The sequence below is a fragment of the Leopardus geoffroyi genome, chromosome C2 (genome assembly GCF_018350155.1).
Source record: "Leopardus geoffroyi isolate Oge1 chromosome C2, O.geoffroyi_Oge1_pat1.0, whole genome shotgun sequence".
NCBI lineage: Eukaryota > Metazoa > Chordata > Mammalia > Carnivora > Felidae > Leopardus > Leopardus geoffroyi.
Window position 1 is genome coordinate 142,427,689 of NC_059333.1, and position 23,263 is coordinate 142,450,951.

General features: G+C 40.6%; 2 protein-coding genes across 8 annotated transcripts in view; one reads left to right on the plus strand and one right to left on the minus strand.

Annotated features, from left to right (window-relative positions):
* Window positions 1-9,504, minus strand: part of NGLY1 (N-glycanase 1) — a 63,797-nt gene extending 54,293 nt beyond the window's left edge. Inside the window, exon 1 of one of the 4 annotated variants that reach the window (XM_045436341.1) lies at window positions 9,247-9,504. In XM_045436341.1, the coding sequence (XP_045292297.1) occupies window positions 9,247-9,377 (131 nt within the window). In that variant the 5' untranslated portion in view covers window positions 9,378-9,504. The remainder of the gene's footprint in view (window positions 1-9,246) is intronic. The other 3 variants (XM_045436342.1, XM_045436343.1, XM_045436344.1) reach the window with 3 other exon arrangements.
* On the plus strand, window positions 8,990-21,833 carry OXSM (3-oxoacyl-ACP synthase, mitochondrial). 4 transcript variants are annotated; one of them, XM_045436347.1, is made up of 3 exons: window positions 8,990-9,267; window positions 17,009-18,115; window positions 20,801-21,833. In XM_045436347.1, the coding sequence occupies exons 2-3, from the start codon at window positions 17,139-17,141 to the stop codon at window positions 21,201-21,203; spliced, it is 1,380 nt and encodes a 459-aa protein (XP_045292303.1). In that variant the 5' UTR covers window positions 8,990-9,267; window positions 17,009-17,138; the 3' UTR covers window positions 21,204-21,833. The 4 variants fall into 4 exon arrangements, with proteins under 4 accessions (XP_045292303.1, XP_045292302.1, XP_045292301.1 ...); XM_045436346.1 differs by lacking the exon at window positions 8,990-9,267 and adding an exon at window positions 15,867-16,477; XM_045436345.1 differs by lacking the exon at window positions 8,990-9,267 and adding an exon at window positions 15,867-16,426.
* Window positions 21,834-23,263: the final 1,430 nt, after the last annotated feature.

Consider the following 23,263-nt stretch of genomic DNA (forward strand, 5'->3'; position numbering starts at 1 on the left):
TTTTTATAACAATTTGATGTGCCATGAAATTTTTATTGTTATTTTACAAAAGGTATAGGTCCACCAAAGACTGGAAATTAAAAACAAAAACACTTGTTCTTCACCACAGGTCATCTGAGCATCATAGGTGGTTGGAAACACACAAAGAAAAAATGTATGTTCTGCTTTTTTACTCTGTGTATTAAATGAGAGCTTCTCACTCTTGGCATTATCGACATTGGAGGTCTTTGCTGTAGGGGGCTGCCCTGCACACAGCGAGATATTTAGCATCCCTGGCTTTTATGCCACACTAGATCATAATAAGTGTGCCTCCCTTTCTTACTACTTAAAACAAAAAACATTAAACCATACAATAACCCTACATTTACCAAGGCTAGTTACAGATAAATGTAGCATCTTTTCATGATATTCAACACGTTTCACAGGGTTATAAACATATCACTACCATCAGTATGACAGAACCTACTGGTGCAAAACTGCTTGAGGTTGTTTTGTTTGTTTTACGTATTTTTCCCCAATAGCTTCCAGATTTTTACATGATCAAAGTCTTTCACTGGCCTTAATTTTCTAGTTTTCCCTCCCTCTTTTACCACTGTTTAAGAAATTCTTATAAAACACTCATTAGTTGATCTGATACATGTTTCAAAATAACTGTTGATACGGCTTTTCTGTTAATAGTCTATTTCCCATCTTTTTACATCTATGGGTCTCACATACCATTTATGTATTTTTCTCACTAAAAACATAATGCAAACAAAAACAAAAAAACCCAACAGTAATGTCCAGTTACCCAAATTCTATCTATCTCTTTTAAAATATGTTGAGCACACCAGCCATAGTCTTGAACATAAAATGGTGCCAAAAGTTCATCCTGAAGCCCTCAAAGGCTTAGAGAACTTGGCCACAAAGCCATTAGGCCTCAAATCCATAAGATCCCACTTCCTGTCCTTGGAAAAGTACCACAAAAACACTTTCTAAATCTCTAGTTTTAAAGCCTCTCACCCCAGTGTATCCACCATCCTTGAACTCATTACTACTCTCCTTATCTTGCAGTGTCTAAATTACCCCTAAGGATCACCTTTATTTTTGCTTCATCTTTTTCTTGTTAATTCCTCTGCAGACTTTTCTCAATATTTTTTGCTATAATTCTTCAATGTGTTTTTTCTGCCTCTGCTGACTCTTAACTATTTCTGCAACTGGTAATATTTATCTTGCTTATTAGCAATAATTGTGCACATTCACTTGAGGTGTTTGTTTAGTTGTTTGCTGGATAGTATTGAACGAATGAATAGGGTCTTGAAAGGGCAACAAAATTTCCTGCACCTCACTCACTATCACTTTGAACACATTTTAGTATCTTCCTAGTTGTCTTACCCCCAGGTATCTACAAAATTGTTTAATCTGTAGAATGTTAATTATTAGTCTTTACTTTTACAATTGAATGGTAGAAAAAAGTCATGCTTTTCACCTTGAAAGTCATTATCTACCATTTATTTAGGATCTTAAGGCATGTTAAACAGTAAGCTTCCCACTGAGGTCACAGACTCAGGAAAAAAAAAACAACTTAAATGTTTCTATTTCAGAATTTTAGAAACGCTGAGAATAAACATAGCTGACCATTTACTAGCCCTCTTTCTCTTTAGAATGCATAATCCCAGAAAGGGTTTACAGAAATGGAAACTTAGTACATGAGAGATCCTATAATCTTGTATTTTTATTACTAATCACAAAAATTGGTTTGTAGGCCATTTAAAAAATATTTCTTTTGTAAATAGTCCTTTTCAAAATATTTCTTTACAAAATAGTCCTTTTGTAAATCAAAATAATTCTGAGATACATGTAAATTTTTCTTTTTATTTATTTTTTTATTAAAAAAATTTTTTTTTCAACGTTTATTTATTTTTGGGACAGAGAGAGACAGAGCATGAACGGGGGAGGGGCAGAGAGAGAGGGAGACACAGAATCAGAAACAGGCTCCAGGCTCTGAGCCATCAGCCCAGAGCCCGACGCGGGGCTCAAACTCACGGACCGCGAGATCGTGACCTGGCTGAAGTCAGACGCTTAACCGACTGTGCCACCCAGGCGCCCCAAATTTTTCTTTTTAAAAACAATTTTTTAATGTTTATTTTTGAGAGAGAGAGCACGCGTGCGCACAAGTGGGGAAGAGGAGAGAGAGGGGGAGATACAGAATTCGAAGCAGGTTCCAGGCTCCGAGCTGTCAGCACAAAGCCTGATGCGGGGCTCGAACTCACAAACTGTGAGATCATGACCTGAGCTGAAGTCGAATGCTTAACCCACTGAGCCACAGGCGCCCCATATGTGTATATTTTTCAAAAACATCTAACTGCCTTTAGAACCAGCTGGGAACCACCTCTGGCTGTCTACCATTCTATGTAGCTGACAATAAAGGAAACATACACATAACCTAGCTTGTTCAGAGTGAAAAGTTGAATAATGGTAACAATAGATAACATATGTGCCTTTATTTCTCTTTTGCAAGAATCTTATAATGCAGGCATTTTTTCTTTCCTCTTAAAAATGAGGAAACTGAAAAAAAATGAAGAAACTTAAGTCCAGAGACTTTACATAAATTGACTATAGCCACACTCTTAGGAAATGGTTGACTGGGGTTTAAAACCACTGGTTTGATTACAAAGCTTACATACTCCACCATACAATACACCAACAAACTCACCACTCCTCAATTAACCCTCTTTCGATTTCTCCAGTTGTCAGTAGTAACCTAGATTAGAAATCTGAAGTTATTTGGGTTATTTTATCTCTTCCCATTTCCAGTTCTACTCCTTGCATTCAGTCATCAAGAACTACCAATCCCTGCCTCCAACAGTTCTCTTCTCTCCGCATTTATGTTTATGATTACTGTAATAGGCTCACAAATGAAATCCATGCCTTGTGTCTTCTTACATGATTATTCTACATTAAACTCCTTCGTTATGTTTCTCTTTGACTCTAGAACGTATAATCACTTTCCCTTGTCTCCTATGTCAAATATATGTTCTCTGCCATTCCATCAACCTGTCCCATCTTACCAAACCGCTGTTCTCAAAACTCTTCCACACTAGGTCCCCCTGCTATCTCCAGACACGAACATGTAACTCCTTGAACACTGTCTTGCAATTGTTCTCTGGATTTTACACTGTGGCTGTTTCCCATACTTGTGCCTTTCTCCTAAACATATTTACTTATTTTCTTGGAAAGAAGAAACCACTTTCCATTCTTGGCCCTCCCCAATCATAGGCAGTTTAATTTGTAACCAATAACCGTGTGCAGTTTGCAAAGGAAATTAGTAGAACATCAAACATATTTTTTAAGGAATGGAGCAAATTATCCAAGGAATAATTCCACACATGTGGAATGCTAGTCAAACTATTTTAGAATTTGAAAAACAGATATTATTGAGTACAGCTCATCTTTATCTAGGAGTCAGTAAACTGAAAAAAAAAGGTAAAAGGTTCAAACCCATGGCATATTGTGCGTGCAAATTAGCTTATATTTTATTCTGTAGTTTCATTAACTATGACTCTTAGTTGGGGAATAGGTTAACATCACCTGAAGCAGAAATTTGAAATGTAACCAAAACCATAATCTTCACTTGAGTGTAGTGACAAGTGCTGCTGTTTATAAAAAATCAAACAAAAAAAACCACAAAAAAAACCAGCTATTAATGAAAGTCTCATTTCAGCACTCATTTCATAAAATACTACGTCAAACACTGAGGTAGGAATAAGATATATTAAGACAACATCCCTGACACACAGTCCCTTATCTTTAACATTAATGGATTTCCCCAAACAGCAAAAGGAACAGAAAACTTTGGTTTTCTCTACTCTCAAATAAGTGAGATTAGCAGATCTGTAACAGAATGTAGTTAGAGTAACCTACATTAGAAATCTCTGAAGAAGAGATCAGGGACTTAGAAGTGGAAGAACGAATGTTTTTTTAACTTCCTGAAGCGTAAAGGAGTTTTAATTCAAAGAAAATGAGAGCAGGGATTACTACTATTACAAGCATACCTCAGAGACATTATAGGTTTGGATCTAGACCAATGTAGTAAAGTGAAAATTGCAGTAAACCAAATCAAATGAATTTTTAAAATTTCCCACTGCATATAAAAGTTATGCTTATACTATATTGTACTCCATTAAAAGTGTAATAGCATTATGTTTTAAAAAATTGTACATACCTTAATTAAACAATACTTTATTGCTAAAAAATGCTATCATATGAACTTTCAGTAAGTTGTAATCTTTTTGCTGGTGGAGGGTTTGCCTCGATGTTGATGGATGCTAAGTATTGGTGGGGCTGCAGCAATTTCTTAAAACAAGACAATAAAGTTTACCACATCAATTGACTCTTCCTCTCATGAATAGTTTCTCTGTACCATGTGATGATGTTTGATGAAACATCTTTCAAAACTGGAGTCAATCCCCTCAAACCCCGACACTGTTTTATCAGCAAAGTTTGTTATATTCTAAATTCTTTGTTGTTATTGCAACAATCTTCACAGCATCTGCACTAGGAGGCTCCATCTCAAGAAACCATTTCCTTTGCTCATCCATAAAAAGCAACTCCTCATCCATGAAAATTTCCTTTTTAAAATGTATTTATTCATTTATTTTGAGAGAAAGAGAGAGAAAGAGCAGGGCAGGGGCAGAGAGAAGGAGAGAATCCCAAGCAGGTTCTGCGCTATCTGTGCAGAGCCTGATGCAGGGCTCCATCTCACAAACCCCGAGATCATGACCTGAACTGAAATCAAGAGTCAGACGCTTAACCATCTGAGCCACCAGGCACCCCATTCATCCGTAAAAGTTTTATCATGAAATTGCAGCTATATCTTCAGGCTCCACTTCTAATTCTAGTTCTTTTGCTATTTCCTCCACGGAAGTCGGGAATCCCTCAAAGTTATCTATGAGGGTTGAAATCAACTTCTGCCAAACTCCTATTAATGTTGACATTTTTACTGCCTACAATGAAATCACAAATGTTAATGGCATCTTGAATGGTGAATCCTTTTCAGGTTTTCAACTTTGTCCAGATCCATCAGAGAAATCATTATCTATGGCAGCTATGGCTTTACAAGATGTAGCTGTTAAAATAAAAAGATTTGAAAGTCAAAATGACTCCTTGATCCATGGGGCTGCAAAAGAGATGTGTTAGCAGGCACGAAAACATTATGTCATTGTACATTTCTATCAGAGCTCTTGGGTGACCAGGTGCATTGTCAATGAGCAATAATATTTTGAAAGGAATTTTTTTTTCTGATGTCTCAACAGTGGCCTTAAAATATTCAATAAATCACATAGTAAAGAGACATGCTCTCATCCAGGCTTTGTTTTTCCATTTAGAATTTTCAGAATGGTTAATCAGCATTGGCTTCAATTTAAAATCACCAGCTGTGTTAGCCCCTAACAAGAGAGAGTCAACTTGTCCTTTGAAGCCAGAAATTGACTTCTCCTCTCTGGCTATGAAGTCCTAGATGGCATCTTCTTCCAATAGAAAGCTGCTTTGTCTATGTTGAAAAATCTGTTGTTTAGTGTAGCCATCTTCATGAATTATATTAGCTAGTTCTGGGTAACTTTCTGCAACTTCTCATCATCATTTGCTGCTTCACCTTGCACTTTTGTGTTATGGAAACAGCTTCTTTCCTTTAACCTCATGAACCAACCTCTGCTAGCTTAAAACTTTTCTTCTTCAACTTCATCACCTCTCTCAGTCTTCACAGAACTGAAGATTTAAGACCTTGCTCTGGATTAGGCTTTGGTTTTTAAGGGAATGTTGTGGTTGGCTTGATCTTCTTTCTAGACCACTAAAAGTTTCTCTATTAGCAGCAAAAAGGCTGTTTTTCTTTCTCATCGTTTGTGTGTTCACTCGAATGGCACTTTTAATCTCCTTCAAGAACACTTCCTTTACATTTGCAACTTGGCTTTTTGGTACAATAGGCCTAGCTTTTGGCTTATCTTGGAATTTGACACAGCCTCTTCACTAAGCTGAATCACTTGTAGCTTTTGATTTAAAGTGAGAGATGCGTACCCCTGCCTTTCACTTGAACACTTAGGCCATTACAGGGTTATTAACTGGCCTAATTTCAATTATTATTGTGCCTCAGGAAAACAGGGAAACCTAGGAAAGGAGAGGGGACAGAGGCTCAATGGGTGGAGCAGTCAGAACACACACATTTATAGATTAAGTTTCCCATCTTATGTAGGTGCAGTTGGTGCACCCCCAAAAATTACAATAGTAACATCAAAGATAACTGATCACAGGATAAAGAAGATATGGTGTGTATACACATACACACACACACACACACACACACACACACACACACAATGGGAATATTACTCAGACATAAAAAAGAATGAGATCTTGCCATCTGTGGCAACTTGGATCTAAAAAAAGCAAAACAAATAAAGAAAAAAACAGAAACAAACACAGAGAGGGGGATGGGCAAAATAGGTGAAGGGGAGTGGGAGATATAGGCTTCCGGTTATGGAATAAATAAGTCATGGCAGCAGGGGACATCTGGCTGGCTCAGTCAGTAGAGCATGTGAATCTTGATCTCGGGCTCGTGAGTTCAAGCCCCACACTGAGCATAGAGCTCACCAAAAAAAAAAAAAAAAAAAAAAAAAAAAGTAAAAAAGTCACAGGGATAAAAGGAACATAACAGGAACTATAGTTCATGGCTATATTAATATAGCTTTATAATAGTTTTGTATGACGACAGATGGTAGCTACACTTGTGAGCATAGCATAATGTACAGACTCGGGGAATCACTATGTTGTAATACTGAAATTACCGTGACATTGTGTCAACTATATTTCAATTATATAAAAGAGCTCAGGGGCTCCTGGGTGACTCTGTTCCTTAAGCATCCAACTCTCTGTTTCGGCCCGGGTCTCATGATCTCACAGTTCATGAGTATGAGCCCGGTGTTGGGCTCCGCTCTGATAGTGTGGAGTCTGCTAGGGATTCTCATTCTCTCTCTCTCTCTGCCCCTCCCTTGCTTGATCTCTGTCTCAAAATAAATAAATTAAAAAAAATTAAAGAACTCATTGATCACAGATCACCATAACAAATAATGAAAAAGTCTGAAATACTACAATTACCAAAATGTGACACAGAGGTACAAAGTGAGCAAATGCTGTTGGAAAAATGGCACCGACAGGTTTGTTCAACACCATAAACCTTGAATTTGTAAAAAACACAATATTTGCAAAGCACAATAAAATGAAGCACAATAAAACAAGGTATGCCTGTACTTAAACTAACAAGGGTAGTTTTTCATACCATCTCCAATTATCAGTTCCAAACCTCTAATTCCCTTAAAAAAAATTTTTTTTTAGATTTATTTACTTTTGAGAGTCAGAGACAGACAGGGCACAAGTAGGGGAGGGGCAGAGAGAGAATGAGACACAGAATCCGAGCAGGCTCCAGGTTCTGAGCTGTCAGCACAAAGCCCGACGTGGGGCTTGGACTCACAAACCGTGAGATCACGACCTGAGCTGAAGTCAGACGCTCAACCAACTGGGCCACCCAGGCGCCCCTCTAATTCTCTTTTTAGATAAAGCTTTTCAAGATCAGAAACATAAACCATAGTAAAAACTGTAATATGAACTGGCAGCATGCCAAGCTGCCTCTACGAGTTTGATAAATATTCACAATGGTGATTATACCAAGTTATTATTTGCATGCAGAGGTTTTCCTTCCTCAAAACATCTTGATCTTAGCATTCTGGGTTTCACTAGATTAAAAGCAGAAGTGAATCCTATTACAAGGCCACTTCCCTTTTCTGAATAATGGGGTTTAAATAGTTTGATGGCTTTCCAGGTTGGAGGTCCCAGCTGCTAAAATCCGGAGGACTCAGTTTATGAGTTCATTCATGCACAGTCCACTGGCATCTTTGTGCTTTGAAGAGCTGTTAGACCTCACAGGGTAGAGGTGAGCTGAAGAAGGTGTCACAGAGGAGAAAGGCAGTCCCCCACATAGGTCACAATTGTGTAGCTGTGTACATTGCCCATGCTGTATCCCTTATAGCATTTGGCAAATAATAAAGGCTCATTTTTCCTTCAATTTACTTTTAAAATCCTTACTGTTACCTATATAAACAATATATTGCCATGAACAATGAACTGCCACGGGTTGAAACACTACACTTGTAACTAAGGTCTCTAAAATTGGGTCATATCAAATCTATAACCATGAAACTAAGAAGCATTTCCTTTCAGCTTTCACACCAATACACCCGCCACTCAGCAGAACATGTGCACCAGGGGGTGGGGTGGGAGAGAGAGCCTAGACAGTAATCGTGGTGACCTGATAAATGAGGTATCACCACTCAAGTATCTGCCACCTAGAACTCCTTTAACCTCGCTTCTATTTCCCTCCCCCCCCCCACATCACATTCTCAAGACACTACATGAATTGATCTAAGAACTGATAATGAAAAGGATTAAAAATGAGGAATCAAACTTGCCTCCCAATTCCCCAAATCTGTAAGGTCCCTTTAGGATCTATCTACAAGTGTACTTTTGCTCACAAGAGAATGAAACAAATTACTCTCAGCCACGGTAATCTTCACTCATTCTTATTTAAAAGGTCATGTTGAAAACTACACTACAGGTATTAATATAAAAACTGTAACTTTAAAGTAACACGGTTAATATGTCAGTCGACAAAACTGGACAGGAAAAGACCATAAAGAAATGTAAAAACCCCACTACTTCAGTTAGCATGATGCTTTAATATTAAAATATTCACAAAATGTTGGGGGGAGGGGGATTTTGTCGGAGACTAACTTCTCATAAGCCTGTGGCAATTTAAGGCACTACGGTAAGACCCACGCAGCGGGAATGAGACGCTGTCATCTGCGCTGACACCAAGACAGTTAAACAACTCGATCGGAGGCAAGTGTTTCCGGCACGCCTTCTCACCTCCCTCCGCCCTGCGCTTTCCCCACCACCTCCAGTTCACCCTGAAGCACCCCGCCATCAGGTGCCAAGTCACAAGTGCAAAAGAAACTTACTCTTCTCTGGACAGAGGGGCCTGGCCAAGTCTCCAGGCCCTTGGCCAGCGGGCTCCGACACGGAGTCGGAACCAGGCTCAGGCCCCGCTCCTTCCTGGCCTCGCCGCCCTTCGGGGCCCTGGCGGGGCGCCCCCAAACCTGCGCCAAGCAGGTGCCCCTCACCGCCCGCCCAGGCACCCCGTCCCACCACGCAGCCCCGCACCTGAGGATGTTGTCCGCGTAGGTGAGCAACAGCTTGGAGGCCTCCAGAAAGGTCTCTGGCGTGTTCTGGCACAGCTCGGCCACAGCCGGGGACGCAGAGCCCGAAGAGCTGCCCAACGCGGCTGCCGCCATGCTTGAGCGCCCGCGGCCGTCGCCGCCCCTCGCGCGCCGCGTCCCGCACTGAGCAGGCGCCACAGCGCGCGGCCTCCTCTGCGGCTGGCCAGGAAGGGCGGGGCGCTGGGCCGGGAGGTGGGGGGCGGGGGGGAGGGGCTCAGCCCGGCTGGGTGGGGGCGTTCTGGGAAGGTCGAGGGTTTGGACCTGGAGGGACGGGGGCGTCGTTGCCAGGCCCTGGGGGTCCAATCAGAAACTAGGGGCGGGGTGCTTGGTCGTCCTGGAACGGGCGCTTCGGCGAGGAGGGCCCAGGAAGCGGGTGTTGGCCTGTGGTGGCCGATGGGTCGCAAAATCCCAGGTCCTTCGGCGTCCCAGAGTGGGTTTCGATTGAGTCACGAAGGTGGGTAACCCCCACGTACGTCTAACCACGCCTTTTACCCCCAAACAAAACAATCTTACCGCTTCCTCCTCGTAGACGGCCAGGCATTCCTAAATACGTGTGAATGAAAGACCTCAAGGAAGGAGCAACAAATGTTCCAAACCTAATGGGTGGCTAAAACTCTGCTGGGTTTCTGGTATATAGATTCTTTTTAGAATTAGATGAGTGATTGAAAACCCTTTTTCATAAGTACCAGCTCAAATAGTATGATGTTGCTCTAAAGAAGTTTTTATTTATTTATTTTTTTTAATTTTTTTTTCAACGTTTATTTATTTTTGGGACAGAGAGAGATAGAGCATGAACGGGGGAGGGGCAGAGAGAGAGGGAGACACAGAATCGGAAACAGGCTCCAGGCTCTGAACCATCAGCCCAGAGCCCGACGCGGGGCTCAAACTCACGGACCGCGAGATCGTGACCTGGCTGAAGTCGGACGCTTAACCGACTGCGCCACCCAGGCGCCCCTCTAAAGAAGTTTTTAAATCACAGGTTCAACATAGTGAGTTGTGGGCTCAATCTACCGTGTATATTTACCAGTATAAAACATATATACAATAACGACAAAAAGGAATAGAATAAAATGGGAGAGGGGGACAATAAAAAATAGTCATCTCATATAGTGTGGGTAGGTATTGTGTGTTTGTTTTGAAGTTAGATCATGTGATTAATTTCCTTTATTCCTTTTAGAAGATAGTCCTAACTTATTTAATCCGTTCTTGGCCTCACCATGGCCCTGAAAGTGTACTTTTACCAACGGCTTCCTTCTTTGCAGACAAACATTTCCAAACCTCAACAAATATTTATCTTGACCTTATGTTTTTAAGGTAAATTATTTGCGCAAGTAGCTTCTTTAAATGTTCTTGATGCTTTATCTTCTATTTGCTTTTTACATTTGAAGTTTTCTTTCAGTACTTCTGAGCAAGACCTTGAGTTATGCTGTCTGCTTCAATTACCATTCATCTGCCAGATACATGGGGAAAGTTTTAAATAAATATGTAGGTTTTTGGACCAGCTTCCAGGACTAGTGTGTTTAACTGATAGTATGTTCCTAGATGCTGTAACTAAAATTTTCAGTGACTTAACACAAGAGAAATTTCTTTCTTGCTCACAGAACAGTTTAGTAAAGCAGGTATCTTTAGTCAATGGGCAGCTTTCCTCCGTGTAATAATTTGGACTCTCAGGCTCCTTCCGTCCTGTAGAATAGCAGTCAACAAACATTTTTTGTAAAGGGCCAGACTATAAATGCTTAAGGCTCTGTGGCTTTAGGGTCTCTTAGGGTCCCCGTTTCAACTCTTTACTTCTGTCTTTGTACAATACTCTATATTGTCTATAGACAATACTCTAAAATAAATGGGCATGCCTGTGTTCCCATGAAACTTTGTTTACAAAAACAGCCTGCTGGATTGGGCCTGTAGTTTGCTATTCCTGCCATAGAGCCTCAGAGACTTCTGTATTTAGTTGGTGTTTGGGAGAAAAAGCAGACATACCTGCTTCTTAACCACATGGGCCCCAAAGGATACTAAATTATGCTTGGTTTGCAAGCATAATTTTTTCCAGAAACATGCTTGCAATCCAAAGCACTTGTATATCAAAGCAAATTTCCCCATATGAAATAATGGAAATTCAGATGATTTGTTCCACAACCCAAAAATAGTCTGTAATGTAATATAAAATAATAAAGACAATAGAAAATATAAAGAAAAATAAACAAATTAATCTGCACTTATCTTTGAAACCCTTCATGGCTTCATGGTGAGGGAGACAAGAGATGGGAGGGTTATTGTGTAGGACAACTTTCACTGTCACTAATGAAATCATGCTATCTATTGGCTCAACGGAATCTTTTTCTTTTCATGCAACTTTAACAAGAAACCTTTCCAATGATACTTGCTTTTGCCTCCTTATGAGGATTTCACGGAAATGTGACATTGCACTGTCATTAAACAGATTCATCGCTCACACTGCTACAGCCTTATTTGGGTGGTGCTTTCGTACAGAATTTTGCAGTTTCCTACATTTTATACATCTCCCTAATCTCATTTGAAGCAAGGGATTCCTCTGCCTTTTTCTCTTCCTCCTCTGCAGATAAGATCGCCTCCATAACCTCTTGCTGTTGCTTGCGATACAGATCCATAAGTTGATCGGTGGTCATCATGGTTTGAGACTGAGTGTGGGAGACGATCACCCACAATCCCACAGAGAGAGACAGAACGATTGGCTCAGTTGTAATCATGTGACTTTCAGTGTTATGTAGTACTCCTATTGCATACTTGTAAGACATCGCTCGTTTATAAAGTAAAAATTTGTTAGAGATGTTTCCTCATCTTGTGGAACACTCGCAGAACAAGTTACTCACCATCTAAGGTTTTACTGGTATAGCATTTTCTCTACCATATAATTGAGAAAAGGAAGCCCCATCTAGATAAAAGAGGGAAGGCTGGGAAATTTAGTTCCTAGCTGGACATGTACCCACAATTCTAAAGGATAAAAGGTGCAGGGAGGGGGGCCTGGAGTTATAACTAGCTGTCTCTACCACAAACTATAGTCACCTTAATTTGAGGTGTTTTTTTTTTCCACATTTACTTATCCTTATAAAAGCATAAGATTATTACATACTATGTAGTACTTTATTTTACTTTTAAAGAAATGGAACACTTTTTGTTTTCAAATAAATTCTTAGGAGGGAAACCAGTATATATAAAACACCAAAGTGGAGATGCTCTAGAATTGAAGCAGGAGAGTGTGGGTGGCAGGAAGGATAGAATGTCATCAACTGAGCCTGCCCTTTGACGGAGATAATGTCCATCAGGCATCTTTGTGGGGAACACGCAAACACAGTGTGAAAACCAATGCCATAAAGTTAATACTGTGATAATAATGCAGGGTCTAGAAAATCATGGAAATCATCATTTCAAGGGTAATTCAGTAAGTTATTGTTTATCTTAGATCACCTGAAATTTAAATCCTTCCAAATTACTGTTTACCAATGTTTCTGCTGAAGTTCTTGAGTAACTACAATCTCTCTTGGTTACCACCATTTATGCAACTGTTAAGAGAATTTATTATTAAAAAAAAGAGAATTTATTATAAAGGACTTTGACTCATTCTTTTCCCTGTCTGCTTCTTCCACTAAGTCAAGTTGAAAATATTTTGATTTTTCAGTTCCTTTAGAAAAGTTGAAGATAGTAAGCTACTCTTAATTTCTTTATGGTCACCGTTGCTTCACACAACTAATGGGTGTTCCAGTATTAAATCAGCATTGAACTTTCTATTCTTTTACTTGGCTTTTGTTTTTTTTTCTCCAAATAATTTTTTTCAGTATTCCTGCTTTAAGTACACCATTGTTAAAGTTGACACATGGTGGCACTATTCTTAAATAGAATAGAACAAAGAAATAACCCATTAAATTTCCCCAGGATCAGTTTTGGCATAAAAAAGAAAACATTGACCTCAATAAAGACTATAGCACAGAGAGGGGTTGAAGCCTTTCAGGAATTGGTGTAGTGACTTATTATGGTATGATTGCATTAAGTGATTACCCAACAACTATTTAGTGAGCACCTGTTGTGTACAAAGCAGTCTGAGATGGAGGACATAAGAGACTTTTATTCTAGTAGGAAAGACAAAACTAATGATAATATCTTGCATACAGACAGCCCCCGAGCTGATGAGACAAAAGTTACTGTGAAAAGAAAAAGAAGTCATTTGGTAAAAAACACAAAATAGTGCGTGTATACTAACCGATAGAAGGGTATGTGCTTATTGGTTTATTTCATAATTCAGTCAGTCACCAAATATTTATGAAATGGCTACTGAATCCCAGGCACTGTGCTAGGGGCTGTGAAGCAGTGAATCAGATGAGCATGAGCCCTGCTTTCACAGAAGTCCTAATGAGTTCACAGCAGTGGTTAGATCGGCAGCAGCAGCATCACCAGCAAGGAATATGGTACTAGACCCTAGTACAGCTATTGGAATATCATAAGAATTCCTACCTCTTTCCAAACCAAAGGAAAGGAGATCAGAGGTAGAAATAAAAATGAAATGACTTTTGGTGGTTTTACTTTTCTACAGGATTTTAATTGATTTGTCTAGATCCAAGATAATCTTGTGATATTACAAAAGAAAAACCAAGCAGCACATTAAAACTGTTTCATAGGAGTTTGGCTTCAAAGAATATATTGTAGGTCTTTTCCCATTGTAATTTAAACATATCATAAAGCAATGAAAAGGGACAGCAAGTTTGCATATTTCTACTAACCAAATTTTAGTTATTTTATAACCACATGTGTTTGCTTAATCCCTCTGAAATTAACTGTATAGTTAATGAATGAAGGTCATGCTAAGAAGTAACTGAATAGGCCTACGATCAAGGATGACTCAAGGTCATATTGGGCTTTCCTAAACTATTTTAGGCAAAGTACATTTCCAAGCTCATTTAAATCCAGTACTTGACCAAAATTCTTCTCTAGAGCTGGGAAAGAAGGCAGAGCATTCAGAAACAATCATTTGAGAGACACTGTCCAGAAAGAAACAAATATGGCTGGGAGGTTCAAATGCAGATTGTATGTTCAAACTTTTATCTAAAGAAGAAAAAAAGCAGGCGCCTGGGTGGCTCAATTGGTTAAGCATCTGGCTTTTTTTTTTTTTTTTTTTTTTTTAATGTTTATTTATTTTTGAGAGACAGAGAGAGCACAAGCAGGGAAGTGGCAGAGAAAGAGGGAGACACAGAATTGGAGGCAGTCTCCAGGCCCTGAGCTGTGAGCACGGAGCCTGACACAGGGCTCGAACCCACGTACTGTGAGATCATGACCTGAGCCAAAGTCAGACGCTTAATGGACTGATTCACCCAGGTGCCCCAATATCTGACTCTTGATATTGGCTCAGGTGGTGATCTCAGAGTCATGAGACTGAGCTTTGAGTTGGGTATTCTGTCTCCCTCTCTCTGCCCCTTCCCTGCTTGAGCATGCTCTCTCCCAAAATAAATAAATAAACTCAAAAAAATAAAGAAGAAAAAAGGACATAAACCTCACACCTGGGACAGCATGTGAACAACAGATGGTCATCTAAATAAGTATCTTGCTGATTTCTTGCTTTTTACAATTTCATGTTCTATTTTCATAGATTCACAGCTAGCTCTGAGTAAATGAAGTTATTATATTTTTTAGACACTTAGAAATAAATGTCTACAATCTCTATTCTTGTCTCCATTAAATTTTTTAAAAAATATTTTTATTTTGTATTTATTTTTTTGAGTAATCTCTACTTAACCCCAACACGGGGCTCAAACTCCCCATCCCAAGATCAAGAATCTCATGCTCCACCAACTCACTGCCAGGCGCCCCTTCTTGTCTCTGTTCGTTGGACATCCATGTGGCATTTTGAGCCCTGCCCCAGATGCATATATACATACACACACACACACACACACACACACACACACACACACACACAGACATACAACACATATATACATTTTTTAAATGTTTTCTTAAAAAAATTTTTTTTAACGTTTTATTTATTTTTAAGACAGAGACAGAGCATGAGTGGGGATGGGGCAGAGACGGAAGGAGACACAGAATCTGAAGCAGGCTCCAGGCTCTGAGCTGTCAGCACAGAACCTGACGCGGGGCTCGAACTCACGAACTGTGAGATGATGACCTGAGCCGAAGTCGTTCACTCAACCAACTGAACCACCCAGGCACCCCAAAATGTTTTTTTCTTTCTTTATTTATAATATGAAATTTATTGTCAAATTGGTTTCCATACAACACCCAGTGCTCATCCCAACAGGTAATGTTTTCATTTTTTAGAGAGCGCAAGCAGGGCAAGAGCAGGGAGAGGGGGGACAGACCACCTGAAGCAGGCTCTGTGCTGACAGTAGCAAACCTGATGGGCTTGAACTCACAAATCAGATCATGACCTGAGCCAAAGTCAGATCCTCAACCAACTGAGCCCCTCGGGTGACTCATTACATAAAATATAAATATTTTGTGTGTATATATATACACACACACACACACACACACACACACATACACACACACATAAATTTAAGTGGATATATGCCATCTTGTAACCTGTCATCTCCTAACATACTTTTAACATCTTTCTATATAGTATTAACTTACAAAATTATCTTAAATGGCTGCATAGCTTTTAGATGTACTGCAAAATAACCCATTTCCTGATGTTGGGCATTTTGGTTAGTTCTACTTTACTATTATAAACAACCTTAGGAGGTACAGTAACAACTTTGAGGCTCCTATAGTTTACTTAATTCTTTACAAAGATTTCAGTAGAATATGGCGGTGTCCCTTCTTCCACAAGATGGAACTATCTGGACATCATCTTTACCGACAAAACAAAAGTCCTTTTTTTGATGGGCAAAAGGGCTACCTCATCGCGTTCCGTACGCGTTCTTGTCTAGCTTACAGTCACTGAAGTCGAGGGAGGGGAGGTTCCTCCCTAGCAAGCTGAGCGCCGCCACCTCCCACGGTCTGACCTCCGTCAAGGTGACAGAGAAAGAGCAACCGGCAGCCCCCACCCCCCACACGTAGCGCGTGCGTGGGCGCGCGCATGAGCGGACGTGCGAATGCAGAGGGCGGCTGCGCGGCCGGCGCGACGCCTGGTGAAGGTATCAGCGGCGTGCTAGCGTTCTCTTTCCGCCTCTCCACCGGCAGATCGGGTGGGGGTTGGATCGGCAAAGGGGAGTCTGATGATCTTCGCCTGACTTGTCTTCCTCTAGCCATGCTTTCTTAGTGTGTGTGGTGGTGCTTGAGAGGCAGGGGGTGGGGGGAGAGGGGGAGAGGGAGGGAGGGAGGGGAGGGAGGAGTTGGCCACGCCCCTCACTTCCCGTCTCCTGATTAAAAACCCTAATTATCTCCACGTTTTGAAGATCAGTAAAGTTCACTTACCCGTACGTCAGAGAATAGGCCTTGAAGTGGTTTTTTTTTTGGGCCACTGATGCCAGAAATACTTAGAATAAGGCCTCGATAATCCTGAAAAAGGTTCCTTCCTTTATGCAGCCCCTAAAGGGCTGGGAATGCCTTTGTAATTTACCTAGTGTAATTCTATTTTGGTGAATTGAGTCGTCATTTCACCTCTTCATCTTGGAATGTGAGGGTACTTACAATCAAAAAAGGGAACTCCAAATGGTTCGTTTAATAAGTATAAATTAAAATAATGTTAATGTTATTTTCTCTGTGTTCATTAACAGCTCACACCCAGCACCTGAAAACGTTTCTGCTATTGTTTCCTAGGCCTATAAGCTATTTAAACAACAGTGGTTACCTCCTGGGCGTGTTGTGATGTACAGGAATGTGTTTATGATCATCTGAATCTCAACCATGTTGTCAAATTGCTTGCAAAATTTCTTAAAAATTACAAGCCCTCATCTATATTCAAGATTATGCCAGCAATTAATAGGAAATAAAAGGTTTTTTGGAACTGTGCCAACATCCAGAATTCGTAGGCGGGTTGTCATTACAGGCATTGGTTTAGTGACTCCTCTTGGTGTTGGAACGCAGCTGGTATGGGATCGTCTTATCCGGGGAGAGAGTGGAATTGTTTCACTGGTCGGTGAAGAATATAAGAGTATCCCTTGCAGTGTTGCTGCTTTAGTGCCAAGAGGTTGTGCTGACGGTCAGTTCAACGAACACAACTTTGTATCCAGGTCAGATATCAAGTCCATGTCTTCTCCCACCATTATGGCCATTGGGGCTGCAGAGTTAGCCATGAAAGATTCTGACTGGCATCCTCAATCAGAAGCCGATCGAGTGGCTACTGGCGTTGCAATTGGCATGGGAATGGTTCCTCTTGAAGTTGTTTCTGAAACTGCTTTGATGTTTCAGACAAAAGGTTACAGTAAAGTCAGCCCATTCTTTGTCCCGAAGATTCTGGTCAATATGGCAGCAGGGCAGGTCAGCATTCGATATAAACTCAAGGGCCCCAATCATGCAGTGTCTACAGCCTGTACCACAGGAGCTCATGCCGTGGGAGACTCTTTCAGATTTATAGCCCATGGTGATGCTGATGTGATGGTGGCTGGAGGTGCAGATTCTTGCATTAGCCCTTTATCTCTTGCTGGGTTTTCCAGAGCCCGTGCTCTGAGCACAAACTCTGATCCTAAGCTGGCCTGTCGGCCGTTTCACCCCAAGAGAGATGGTTTTGTAATGGGAGAAGGTGCAGCTGTGATGGTACTGGAGGAACACGATCATGCTGTTCAACGAGGGGCCCGGATCTATGCAGAAGTTTTGGGCTATGGCCTCTCAGGTGATGCCGGTCACATAACTGCACCTGATCCCGAAGGAGAAGGCGCCTTAAGGTAAAGACTTGCTGTTTTATTTAAAATATTTCTTCACATAAGGCATCTTAATTGGAATCTCAAATTAGGGGAAATTGTAGTATCTGCCTCTGGTACACAGTATCTTTGGTGTTTTTCTGTTTTCAAAAGGTTTTGAATTCTTTGCTTCAACACGTTTGAAATATTTGAAAGCTTTTAACCATCCTTAATAAAAATTGGATTTTAGTTAAGGCCAGTAAAGTTTTGAGAAAGGCCATGTGTGTCTTTGCCAACTTTTCATACTTTCAATTGTGCTTAACAACTGTCAGAGTGCTCCCTCCCACAGTCCTCCTCTTTGGCCCTTCATCAGACTCAGACAGTAAAGTCAAACCTTTCTTCTAGTTGTGTCTGGTCTCTGCACCATTTCAACAGGGTTCTACTATTACTAAATCAGGACTTCCTAACTTGTAACTATCCAGGGATATTAAAATGCAGATTCTGATTCTAGGTCTAGGGTGGTGGTTGAGATTCTGCATTTCTAACAATCTCCCATGATGCTGATGCTGATGCTGCTGGTCTGAGGACCACACTTTGAAAAACAAGTTGACATTGCATAAGAGATAATTAAGTTAAAAAAAATCCGTTAACGTGTTAGCTAATAGGTTAGCCTGCTTAGATCATAATTTTTTTTTTATGTTTATTTTTGACAGAGCGCGAGCAGGGAAGGGGCAGAGAGAGAGAGAGAGAGAGAGGAAGGGAGACACAGAATCCAAAGCAGGCTCCAGGCTCTGAGCTGTCAGCACAGAGCCCAATATGGGGCCCAAACTCACAAACCGTGAGATCATGACCTGAAGCTGAAGTTGGACGCTTAACCGACTGACCCACTCAGGCGCCCCGATCATATTATGTTTTAACCAGTCAAATTGACCAGGGGTTGGCAAACCTTTTCTGTAAAGGGACAAAGAGTATTTTCAGCTTTGTGGACCATAGGGTCTCTGTCACAATTACTCAATTCTGTCTTCTCTTGTGAAAGCAGCCATAGACAATACATAAATGAATGGGCGTGATCTAGTGAAACTGGAGTTTACCCTTGAACAAGGGGTCACTGACCCCCATGCAGTCAAAAATTTAATGTATAACTTTTGACTCCTCCAAAACTTAACTAATAGCCTATTGTTGACAAAAAAGCCTTACTGGTAACATAAACAGTCAATGAGCACATACTTTATATACATATTATGTACTGTATTCTCACATGGTAAGCTAGAGACAAGAAAATGTTATTAAGAAAATCATAAAGAAGAGAAAATACATTTACAGAATAGTTACGTAAAAAATCCGCAAGTGGACCCACCCATATTATTTAAGGGTCAACTGTATTTGTAAAAGCAGGTATCTGGCTAGAGCCATAGTTTACTGACCCACTGAATTATCCTTTTGAGTTTCAGTAAGTAGTTGCTGGTGCTAGAAATGTCAAACATAGTAGCCAGCTAGATGCAGAAATAGTTGTATTTAGGTGAAAGTTCAAATTACACTCTAAGCTGCCTCTTAAGGAAATAAATGCAACCCAGAGATCAGGATCTAAAAAAGAGGGTGTTGACATTCCTGAGATTTTCAAAGGTTCTTCGAGAGAAAAGTTTTATTTTCGTATTTGTTTGTTTGTTTTGGCTTGGCTTTATACTTGCTCACTTACTTAGAATTCTTATAGCCTAAATAGACTTTTGAAAGGTTATTTGTTAAAAATGTTTATTTATTTTGAGAGAGAGAGTGTGAGCGGGGTAGGGGCAGAGAGTGAGAGAGAGAGAATCCCAATTAGAGCCTGACGCAGGCCTGTGAGATAATGACCCGAGCTGAAATCGAGTCAGACGCTCAACTGGCTGAGCCACCCAGGTGCCCCTTGAAAGGTTATCTGAAGCACCAAAGTATTGGTACAGACGTTTTTAGATTATTGGGAAATATGCCAAGTTTTACATTTAAATAGGAGAAGAAAATTAAAACATGGTTATAGAATTTTTCTATTTGGAATCACTATACACACACACACACACACACACACACACACACACACACACGCATCCCACTGATGAAAGATTCCTAGGGTGGCTCAGTCAGTTGGGTGGTTGGGCATCTGCCTTTGGCTCAGGTCATGATCTCACAGTTGGCGAGTTTGAGCCCCGCATCGGGCTCTGTGCTGTCAGCACACAGCCTGCTCTGGTTCATCTGTCCCCTTCTCTCTCCCTGTCTCCTGCTCCTGCTTGCTGTTCCTCTTAAAGAATAAACATTAAAAAATTAAAAAGAAAGAAAAGGAAAGAAAGAAAGAAAGAGAGAGAGAGAGAGAGAGAGAGAGAAAGAAAGAAAGAAAGAAAGAAAGAAAGAAAGAAAGAAAGAAAGAAAGAAAGAAAGATTGCTAGAAGAAAAACTATTCTAGGCTGAGTCAATGTGGTTTTTCTCCCAGGGAAAGATATCAATGCAAATAAATGGAAATATATTTTATTAGAGGTTTTAAAACCCATAGGCTTGTGTATTTATCTCATGGTGTTGAATTAGTCCAGGGTACTAGGCAGGTGGCATGCTAATGCATATGGTAATCCAAGTTGGGGTTTTGTTATTAGAGCAAAAGATTCTTTTTATCCTGTATATATGTGTATTTCTTTCTCATAGGCCATATAATGACTCGTGTGTTAAAATTAGACTTAGTTCTGATCATTTTTTTCCCTATTTTATTAGATGTATGGCTGCAGCTGTAAAAGATGCAAGTGTACAACCTGAAGAGATATCCTATGTCAATGCACATGCTACTTCCACACCATTGGGAGATGCTGCTGAAAACAAAGCTATCAAACATCTTTTCAAAGACCATACCCATGCCCTTGCGGTTTCTTCAACTAAGGGAGCCACGGGACATCTGTTGGGAGCTGCAGGGGCAGTTGAGGCAGCTTTTACTGCTCTGGCTTGTTATTATCAAAAACTACCACCTACTTTAAACCTGGATTGTACAGAACCAGAATTTGATCTCAATTATGTTCCACTAAAGGCACAAGAATGGAAAATTGAGAAAAGACGTATTGGACTCACCAATTCCTTTGGTTTTGGTGGTACTAACGCAACACTTTGTATTGCTGCCATGTAGGGCAAATCTTTTTTTTTTTTTTTCTTTTTTAGGGGCAAATCATTTGTAATTAAACATTGATTTTTAAAAATGTTATAAACTATCTTAAGAAATAAAATGTCTATAGAAATGTATCAATATTTATCTATATATATCTATATAGATATATATATTAATGCCCAGATAACCTTTATCTGTGTCAGGATTTTTCACCCCTGCCACTACTGATATCTTGGGCAGGATAATTCTTTGTTGGGGGAAGGGAAGGTGTCCTATATATTATCGGATGCTTTGCAGCATCCTTGTCTTGACCCACAAGATTCCAGTAGCACCCTCTTCTCTAGTTGTGACAACCAAAAATGTCTCTAGACCTTGCCAGGTGTTTTCTGGGTGGCAAAATAGTCCCCGTATGAGAAACTCTGATCTATATGTTCCTCATACTCTTGGTCAAACAACTCTTTGATATTTCACCTGCTCTTGTCCCTTCCACAAACATTTGGTGAGTTGCTGCTCTGTGCTAGGCAAGGTTGTTGCACTGTACCACCCCAGGCTTACCATTCCCATACAACATAAGGAGAAGGAATGTGCATGTAACTGGGAGTTTGCATCATTGAGCAACATTCTTTGAATAAAGCAGTCATCCAACGATGAGCTGTTTACCCCTTCTACCTTTGTTTTTTTTTAACCTTTATTTATTACCGAGAGACAGAGAGACACAGAGCGTGAGCAGGGAAGGGGGAGAGAGAGGGGAAACACAGAACCTGAAGCAGGCTCCAGGCTCTGAGCTGTCAGCACAGAGCCCGACGCAGGGCTCGAACTCATGAACTGTGAGATAATGCTCTGAGCCGAAGTCGGTCGCCCAACCAACTAAGCCACTCAGGTGTCTCCCCCACTCTCTCTTTTCTTCATACTATCTATACAGAGATAAAATTAGTGAAATTTCCCTAAAGTCCCAAGTCATGAGTTCTCTGAAAGGAGGAGGTAAAATTGGTTTGGTGTTTCTTATTCTTCTTGTACTTATGGTGGCACCTAGTGATTCATGGAGATAAAGGTCCTCGGGAAGTGGGGCAGCTCAGGGCATTAACCAGCTCAATAACTCCCTTTACTGGGTTTTTCCCCCTTCCCTCTCCTCCCTCCCTGATTTTTAATCCTACTCCCAGGAATCACCTCCCAAACTAACTACCTTGTGTTAGGCTCTGCTTTGTGGGGGACTCAAACTAAGACCAGAAGTATCTGTTGCAATGGAGGTTTATGTAGCAAAGGGATAGAGTGAATAAGGGGATAAATGGAATGTGTATATTTCTGCAGGAGTGAATAGTGTTCCACACATTTTAACAGGCTGAATATATTGCCTACCCATAGACCTTCGCTATAGCACTTTATCCCCTATGTGCCTAGGGCTGCAGCCCTGTTCATTCAGCTATACTCAGTTTTGTCATTGGCACATATTAATTTATTTAACTGAAATTTGTTGGGTTCTAACTATGGACCTGGTTTTGTACTGGCCACCAATGATAAAGGGATGTGTCAGGGAAGGTTTCCTAAAAGAAGCTGAGCCCATAACGGTGAATAGGTCTCAGCTAGGTTAAGGGGAAGATAGGGAAGGCAGAACAGTATTTCAGCCACGATGGATAGTGTGAAAAGGTTAGAAATGTTCGAACATTTGTACTGAACACAAATACATAATGGCCTCAGATTAGGGGGTGGGGGGAGTAGGAGATAAAGCCAGAAAGTCTGGTGGAAGACAGGTCACAAAGAACCTTACAAGTTTTGTTAAGGATATAAAAGTAATGGGAAGTCATTCAAGGTAAGGGTCTGATGGTTTTGTAAGGGGTCAAGCTGAACTACATACATTTCCTAGAATTCTGTCTACTGTATGTTTTTGGTCAGTGCTGGCCATAAGACATTTCTTGTGGGAGATTTGGAGTGGGGAAGTGAAGCAGCCTCCTTTTTATAGCAGATACATGTTGTGGCTTTGCTGGCTCACCTTGATGAGAAGGCAGTGGCTGAGCCTTGCAACTGCTTCCCCTTCTGTCGGCTCTTCCTTCAGCTTCCTTGACTTCTCGGCCAGGTGTGTGTCT

What these genes read in the sequence shown, in the direction of transcription:
- OXSM (XM_045436347.1), top strand. Translation starts at nt 17,139, where the DNA reads ATGTTGTCAAATTGCTTGCAAAATTTCTTAAAAATTACAAGCCCTCAT. An exon ending in GAAGGAGAAGGCGCCTTAAG is followed by an intron (nt 18,116 to 20,800) that starts GTAAAGACTTGC and finishes CTATTTTATTAG; the next exon opens with ATGTATGGCTGCAGCTGTAA.